The following is a 9,266-nucleotide window of genomic DNA, read 5'->3' as shown; positions in this document are numbered from 1 at the left end:
AAAATGAAAAAAAAAAAAAAAAAACACACATGTCGTACATCTTTCATATAGGATGATCTTAGAAAGCACCTAAGTGTTGGACATTTGCATGATACAGGTAAACCAATCGCTCTAGGTTAAAAACCAAATGACTTTCTCAAACTAATACTGCAGATCGACATCGGGGATCACCAGTTATCCATATTTGTGTCTTCAGTTCTTTAGTAATTTTTTTAAAATTGTTCTTATAACTTATATTGACCATATTGATTACGCTCTAAATATTTCTTTTAACCAAACGACAAATTTTATGTGAAAAAAAGTTAGACCATAGAATATTTTGTGATGTTAGATGATATAGTCTAATATTTTATTATTTCTAGAGGTTATAATTGCACAATTTTTAAAAATAAAAACAAAATCTAAACAATGGCATTGCTATATATTAACCCATTAAGAAGGTGGAAAATGAAAAAGAAAAATAACTTTGAGTAGGCCAAAACACAATTAAAAGGTCTAGTTTTGCTCACAATGTCTAATTGTACAAACTTCTTTAACACAATATTTAGAAGCAGACACCTCTTTATTGACGTATTTATTTTATATTGAAGATATTTTTAAAATTTTAATATTCAATATTAAGAAGAGGCTAAAAGTAAATACCTCTCCGTCGACGTACCTTTTTGGGATGGGGGAGGGCTACTTTTGAAATTCAAGCCTTTTCGTCGATGTGTTTGCTTCATAACGAAGGAATTTTTGAAATTTCAATGTCTATAAATTAAAGGTGTTTTATAAATATATATTTTTTCACTTTTCATTTTTATACAATTATATGTATTTACACATTTTCACTTTTAAAGATATTTTAAAAGTATTGAGAATTTTCTTTTAATTATTTTTCTTGAAGTGGTCACCATTTTTAATTCCGGCATATTTCAGATGCTTGAAGATTTCTTTGACACAAAGTGATTTAGAAAGGTTCTTCTTTATCAATGGTGGTCAATTACAGTATCAATGATTTCAATTCTTTTTCGACCAAATTCTGATCACGCTTGATTGACTCGACTCTTTTTCCTGACCTCGATCTCTCACTTTGTTTTGCTCTTTTATTGGCAACATTTTAGAGTGCAAGTTGGGTTATTAATTTGTATTTTTTTATGCTATATAAATTCAAAAAAAATTGTAATATTTTAATAAAACTTCAAAAATATAATTGTAAAATTGTCCATATGAATCCATGAGAAGTCAACTATTTACAACGAACGAAGACATAATTTATCTATAAGCCATGCAAGAATAATTATTGGAGAAAAGTAGATATGAAGAAGCTTGACTTTGATTTAATTTTGGTGAAAGTTTGGTTATTGAAAAAGATTATTATTGAATTTAATGTATTTGTATGTTACAATCCAAGTTCAAGAATTTCAAACAATTAGTTATACTTTATTTTATTTTAAAAAAAATCTCTTTTGACATTTGATGTCTAGTTATTCTAGCTTAGCTCCTACTTTTGATATTAGGAATGATTATTGATTAATTAATAATGTGTTTCCATTTACTTTTTGTTCTTAAAATTGTTTTTCCTAATTGTGAACGTGTATTTTTTGTAAATATATATATAGATAGATATATAGAGAGAGAGCCAGACTACTTTTACCGTCCCAAATTAGTTTTCATATTTCCTTTTTTCTTGAAGTCAATTTGACTTATTTTTGAAAGATTAGATCAACTCAATATATAACGTATAAAATTTTGATCTTAAAAAACTATAATAAGCACAACAAGTTATAACTTTTCTTATGTTAATTTGTAAAAAAAAAAAAGTATACTCCTGTATTTTATAATATTAGTCAATTAAAAGTTAGATAGTTTGACTCTCGAAAAGTGAAACATAACAACTCATACGAGATGAAGAAAATAATTAATATTAATGAAAAACATACTCAAGGTATTACCTTTCATTGTTGAGTATAGGTACTTATAAACCTTTTTTAATTATTATATACTATAAGAATCCATGGTAGTTAGTCTTTGGAACTAGAAATCAACTAAAAGTCAAATTTCCAACCTACAATTGACAATATTGGAGTTATTTTAGAAAATATCACTTTCATTTTTTTGTTCTTTTTCTTTTTAGGTATTTAATGTACGTGTTAACTAATATTTTGGGATAAAATTCACAAATAGTCTGTTTAATTGAAAAATATTTATCATCGTAAAGCTTTAAATTTCATCAGAAACTTTACGATATTTCCTTGAAATTTCATAACACTGTTTGTTTATCAAAAGGCAAGGTTAGTAAGTGGTCGATTGAGCTATTTCTATAATATTTTGACTTTTTTTCTTCTCCTCATCGTGTAGTCAATTCTATCTTTACAAAATAGGAATAAAATTACATACATGTTGTCTTCTTCCAACTTCACTTGTGAGTTTTACTTGATATGTTATTATTGATTTTTTCAAGTGAATCTTTGTTAAATTTTTAATAAAACATCTAGAATGTTACAGATGTTTTGTTGACATCATATGAAAAATTCGAACAAAAATATATAACATTAAACATATGTATAAATTAAGTCTAGGAAAGCAACCTAATTCATGCACAATATTTTTCAAAATGTAAACCAAACACGTACGATTTGTTTTTTAAAGACCAAACTAATGGGGGCGTTGTTGATCATGAGATTTTTTCTAATTTTTTTTTAAGTTAAAACTTCGAAAAATACGTTGGATTATAAATTTTCAGAAATTTAAAAAGTATCAAAAAAATTATTTTTAATTTTTTTCACTTTAAATTACTAAAAGAAAACACTTAACAAAGAGTGTTTGCTTTAATAAGTCATATGCGCTACAAATCCAAATCGCTCGTTACTCAAACTAAAAAATTTCAAATATCAGATGATTACAGGAAAAAAAAAAAAAGAGTACAATTAAGTGTTGAAAATTGGATGTAAAATAACTACCGCACCAACTCGAAAAGGTGGAATAGTATAAGAAATTGGACTATGAATACGTGTTTTCTACCCAACCTTTTGACTTGCACTCCTTTTCCTTTTTTGCCCGATATTTGATATCTGTATTGTGAGTAAAGCTCATTTTAAAAAAATATGTTCCCAACTTAGGATTCAAACCTCAAATTTATAATTTAAATTGTTGTTATTTATGATTTTCGTTAGTTTTCATCTGATATTGATACTCGATACTTATAGACAGTTATAATAGAATTCAACTAATTTAAAATTCACATCGAATAGGATCTATATGGCTTACTTAGTAAACAAGAAAAAGTGATGGCTTTTTTATGGAAAAAAGTTTATGATAAAAATATTATTTATTTTATTTTTGGTAGAGATAAAAAAATAAAATAAAGTATACCTTTGTGCTCAACTAGCATTTTCATAATTTATATTGATATATTTTTTTTAATTATTAAGTGGCAACCAAAAAATAGTTTGAAATATGTGTTTTATTGATTCAAAAGGATGACATTAATTGATATATGGAGAGTCAAATAAATAATAAAATGAACTTTCCGTTTAATTTTAAAACTTCATTATATCTTTGGTATATGTGTATCTTTATTGTTAGTTAATTATCTCATATTTATATATGTCATTAGTGAAATTTTAGTTTGAATGAGTGAACTCCAACTCAATATTTATTTTGTAATTACTTATTATGATTTAAAATTACTTTCACATTAGAATTTCATCAAGAATTAAGAGCAAAAACAAGATTTTTTCAAACATTATGAATAACATTAGACCAAAAGTCTAATAGTATAATAAATGATATAATACGCAAATTTGACTATTTTCCAAACATTATTGTTGACCATTTTTTATTTGAAAAACTTGACCCCCATTAATATACAAAAACAAATCGGTCCATTAATTCACCACTTTAATTCTTTTCTTCTTTTTTAATTCTCAGTGGCAGAAAAAAGTCACATACTTAATTAATTTTTATTAATTATTGGAACTCCACCCCAATTCTCACTACCAATGACTCATATAGCGTATTGCTATCAAATTATTAAATACATTACTTGTTATTTTTTTTCACATCTTTTGAAATTTTTTTAAAAAAAAAACCTTTTTTACCTGTTAATTACAGTTTAATACTATTCCTAATTTTTTGTCATATTAATTCCTTTCCCTATTTATTAAGTATATATATGTAAAGGTGAAAACAAATATTACTTTCATCTATTTTTGCTGTTCATGTTGATTTAACATATTCATAAAAGATAATAAAAAATAACAATATTACTATATCACCCTTATTTTATCATAAGTCATCTAAATATTAAAAAAAAAAATCTTTAATCATAAGGATAACACAAAAATGGTAAATTATCTTGATTTTTCAAGCTAAATAAATAAAATTGAATATCTATTTTCAGTATCGTAAACAAATAAAAATACACAAAGAAATATTTAATATATTTTGATTTTTTTTCCAAAAATTGGGGATATGAGAAAGGAAAAATGAGGGTGGTGTTACGAGACAGAAGATTGAATCCTCACCAATAAAATTAAAGTTTGAATAGTCAATCAACCGAAGTACTAATTTTTTTAAGTTAACTATTTTTAATAAGCACGATAACTAAAATGAACCGAATGAACACTACTAATACAACAAGAAGTTCAATAAAATCTCACAAAATAAAATCGAGAGGACAAAATATACGTAGATAGAGATAGAGAAATTGTTTCTGGTACCGAGGACTTCTAATAAATATAGGAAACTCCTATTGTTAAAAATAATTGCACTTCTCCCTCTCTCTCTCTGTGAATGTGTAAAGTCTCCAATTGGGATATAATGGAATAGCAAAGAACACAGCAGCCCTATTTGGACCATCAAAGAAGAGAGTTGAGTTTTGAACTCAAAACAAAGCAAAAACAAACAAAACAAGAAAATACCCTTTTTGTTTCTCTACCTCAAGCTTCCTTTTTTTTTTTCTCTTCCTTGTGGTTCAAAGGTTTGATTTTTTTCTTGTTTTTCCATTCATTCATCACTTTTGTCAAGTACCCTTTTCTTGTTTCTTGTCCATTTGTACTTTTGTGGTGTTTTCTTTGATTTTGAAGCTTGATACAGAGAGAAATGAACAATCTTGATGTAAAAAATTGTGTAGTTTCACCAAATATGTGAAAAGTCCTTTTTCTCCTTTTTTGTGTTCTTTTTGAGTTTTAAGAAGATGGGTGTGTTGCAACTTGGTGTGATCTTTTTGTTTCTTGGGATTTGCTTACAAGCTCAATCTCAAAATCCCCAGAACTTGATATGTAATCCAAAAGATTTTAAAGCTCTGGAGGATTTTGTGAAGAGTTTAGAGACAGTTCTTGATTTCTGGGATTTGGGGAATTCTACAAATTGTTGTAATTTGGTAGGTGTTACTTGTGATTCTGGGAGGGTGGTGAAGTTGGAGCTTGGGAAAAGAAGGTTAAATGGGAAACTTTCTGAATCTTTAGGTAATTTGGATGAGCTAAGAACCCTTAATTTATCTCACAATTTCCTTAAAGGACCTGTTCCTTTTACACTGTTGCATTTGTCTAAATTGGAAGTATTAGACTTGAGCAATAATGATTTCTTTGGATTGTTTCCTAGTAGCATGAACTTGCCTTTGCTTCATGTTTTCAATATATCTGATAATTCCTTTGAAGGACCAGTTCCTATGGGCATCTGTGAAAATTCAACTAGAGTTTCTGTTATTAAGATGGGGGTTAATTATTTTAATGGTAGTCTTCCAGTAGGAATTGGGAATTGTGGTTCATTAGAGCTTTTTTGCCTAGGCTCTAACCTTCTTTCTGGTAGTTTGCCTGATGATCTGTTTAAGCTACCAAGATTGACTGTATTGTCTCTACAAGAGAATCGATTCTCGGGACAGGTTAGCAGTCAGATTGGTAATCTGTCTAGTTTGGTTCATTTGGATATTTGTTCAAATGGATTTTCAGGAAACATTCCAGATGTGTTTGATAGATTAGGGAATTTAACATATTTGTCAGCTCATTCAAATAGGTTCTTTGGTAATATACCAACTTCATTGGCAAATTCTGGGACTGTTAGTTCTCTTAGTTTGAGAAATAATTCTTTAGGGGGTATCATAGAGCTTAATTGTTCAGCAATGGTTAGTCTTGTTTCGCTTGATCTGGCTACGAACGGGTTCCGTGGGTTAGTTCCTGAATATCTTCCTGACTGTCGAAGGTTGCAAACTATCAATCTGGCTAGAAACTCTTTCACTGGACAACTGCCGGAAAGTTTCAAGAATTTTCATAGCCTTTCATCCCTTTCAGTCTCAAACAACAGTATGCATAATATTGATGCTGCTCTCAGAATTTTACAGCATTGCAAGAACTTGTCTACGCTGGTCCTTACTCTGAATTTTCGGGATGAGGAGTTGCCTACTGATCCTAGCCTGCAGTTTAGTGAGCTGAAAGCTCTCATTATTGCCAATTGCAGGCTCACTGGAGTTGTTCCTCAGTGGTTGAGAAGTAGCTCAAAACTGCAACTGTTGGACTTGTCGTGGAATCGTTTGACGGGAACACTTCCACCTTGGATTGGAGATTTCCAGTTTCTATTCTATCTGGATTTTTCCAACAACTCGTTTACCGGGGAGATTCCAAAAGAAATTACCGGATTGAAGAGCCTAATCTCTGGCCCTGTCTCAATGAATGAGCCATCACCAGACTTTCCCTTTTTCTTGAAAAGAAATGCAAGTGTTAGAGGGTTGCAGTATAATCAGATTTTTAGCTTCCCTCCAACACTGGAACTAGGTAACAACTTTCTCACTGGAGCAATTTTGCCGGAATTTGGGAATCTGAAAAGGTTACATGTTTTGGATCTAAAATGGAACAACTTATCTGGGACAATACCAAGTAGCTTGTCTGGTATGGCGAGCGTAGAGAATTTGGATCTATCCCACAACAATCTGATTGGCAACATACCCTCCTCTTTAGTCCAATGCAGCTTTATGTCAAAGTTCAGTGTTGCTTATAACAAGCTCTCAGGGGAAATTCCTACTGGAGGTCAGTTCCCAACATTTCCAACATCAAGCTTCGAGGGAAACCAAGGACTCTGCGGTGAACATGGTAACCCCTGTCGAAATGGCAGCCAAGTTCCTCGTGACTCGGTTGCCAAAGGAAAGAGGCGCAAAGGAACTGTCATTGGCATGGGTATTGGTATTGGTCTTGGAACGATTTTTCTTCTTGCTCTCATGTACTTGATTGTTATACGGGCAAGCAGTCGAAAAGTAGTTGATCAGGAAAAGGAGTTGGATGCTTCTAACAGGGAACTGGAGGACTTAGGCTCAAGTCTGGTGATATTTTTCCATAACAAGGAGAACACTAAAGAGATGTGTCTTGATGACCTTTTGAAATGTACAGACAACTTTGATCAGTCAAATATTGTTGGATGTGGGGGCTTCGGCTTGGTCTACAAGGCCATTCTTCGTGATGGTAGGAAAGTTGCCATCAAGCGGCTTTCAGGTGACTACGGGCAGATGGAACGAGAATTCCAAGCTGAAGTTGAATCGCTTTCAAGAGCGCAGCATCCAAATCTTGTTCATCTCCAAGGATATTGCAAGCACAGAACTGACCGGCTTCTAATTTATTCCTACATGGAGAATGGAAGCTTGGATTATTGGCTGCACGAGAAAGTTGACGGACCTGCTTTATTGGACTGGGATCTGAGGCTTCAGATTGCTCAAGGGGCTGCAAGAGGACTTGCATACTTGCACCTAGCGTGCGATCCTCATATCTTGCACCGAGATATAAAGTCTAGTAACATTCTTCTTGACGAAAATTTCGAAGCTCACTTAGCTGATTTCGGTCTTGCAAGGATTATTCGGCCCTACGACACTCATGTGACCACTGATGTTGTCGGAACATTAGGCTATATACCTCCTGAATATGGTCAAGCTTCCGTAGCTACCTATAAAGGGGACGTGTATAGCTTTGGTGTGGTTCTTTTGGAGCTTCTAACATGCAAAAGACCGATGGATCCGTGCAAGCCTAGAGCAAGCAGAGATTTAATCTCTTGGGTGATCCAAATGAAGAAACAGAAGAGGGAAACTGAAGTCTTTGATCCTCTGATATATGACAAGCAGCACGCGAAAGAAATGTTATTGGTCCTTGAAATTGCTTGCCTTTGTTTGCATGAATCTCCTAAAATAAGGCCTTCTTCGCAGCAGTTAGTTACTTGGCTCGACAACATAAACACACCACCTGATGTTCATGTGTTTTAGAGGAAAACTTGTTGTCGATAACTTATATTTTCAGCGGATGTCCTGCACATATAGCAGTGTATTCTGGTGTAAATGGTTGTATCTTATCCCTATTTGTATCTTCCTGGAATTGAAGAATATATACTATGTTTCTTCTCAAACATGTACAAATAACATTGTGAATTTTGGATGTGACTTTATCTTACCTAATAATAGATGAACATCAGTTTATTCCTTCTTGCACTTTTCAATTCTATGGTGGTTTCTTCTCTTTAATTTTTGTATGTTGGCTATGTTTCATTGTTTGTTCAGTTGAGAATCTTTGAGAAACTGTCTTTCTACCTTTTCAAAGGTAGGGATAAGGTCTACGTACACTCTACCTTCTTCAAACGCCACTTGTGGGATCACATTGCGTTTGTTGTTATTTCCACAACAAAGACTTGTTTAAGTAATGCAGTTTTAGGATCTTGAAGGCTACTCCAATTTTGTAGGTTAAAAGGAATAAAAAAATTTGTCACTAAACTATGCGAAATGAAGTGACTTTGCCCTGCGTTAAAAGTTGGGGTTAACCGTGTTTTCCGCCATTACTAAATTGGTCCATATTTGCCAAAAAGTCTGTTTGATCAAGCTTTCAAAATGAGCTTTTTTAAAAAATAATTCTTTATCATAAGTGTTTTGTGAGAATAGCATATTATGTTTGGTTAAATCATTTGGAAAATGCTTTATTAGTGACGCCCCACTAGTGGATAAGGGCATATTCAAGCTAATCTAGTAATGGGGACACGTTTGCTCCCAACATTTAACGGAGGGCAAAATCGTGTCATTTCGTATAGTTCAAGGGTAATTTTGACCATTTATACAACTTCATACGGTATTAATATGAAGTGACGTCCTTGTGCTCACATTATCGCTTTCTATTGGAATAAAGAAAAATAGATATCCTAAGTTTGACAACAATCGTAAAACTAAATAATTTATGATTAATAAGAAAACTCTCATGTTCAACTGCCAGCTGGAACCGGTCTGAGATTTCTACCAAAGCAGGAGAGTGGGGGGGGGGGGGGGG

At 32.0% G+C, this 9,266-nt stretch overlaps 1 protein-coding gene across 1 annotated transcript; it reads left to right on the top strand.

Moving 5' to 3' along the window:
* The first annotated feature begins 4,756 nt into the window (after positions 1 to 4,756).
* LOC102602831 (phytosulfokine receptor 1) lies at positions 4,757 to 8,437 on the top strand. The gene has a single exon (XM_006348479.2). The coding sequence runs from the start codon at positions 5,180 to 5,182 to the stop codon at positions 8,219 to 8,221; it is 3,042 nt and encodes a 1,013-aa protein (XP_006348541.1). The 5' UTR covers positions 4,757 to 5,179; the 3' UTR covers positions 8,222 to 8,437.
* Positions 8,438 to 9,266: the final 829 nt, after the last annotated feature.

This window comes from Solanum tuberosum, unplaced genomic scaffold (genome assembly GCF_000226075.1).
Source record: "Solanum tuberosum cultivar DM 1-3 516 R44 unplaced genomic scaffold, SolTub_3.0 scf00098, whole genome shotgun sequence".
Lineage (NCBI taxonomy): Eukaryota > Viridiplantae > Streptophyta > Magnoliopsida > Solanales > Solanaceae > Solanum > Solanum tuberosum.
Note: the sequence above shows the minus strand (reverse complement) of the source record. Positions and strands in the feature narration are given on the sequence as shown.

Coding starts and splice junctions, on each gene's coding strand:
- LOC102602831 (XM_006348479.2), top strand. CDS start 5,180: ATGGGTGTGTTGCAACTTGGTGTGATCTTTTTGTTTCTTGGGATTTGC.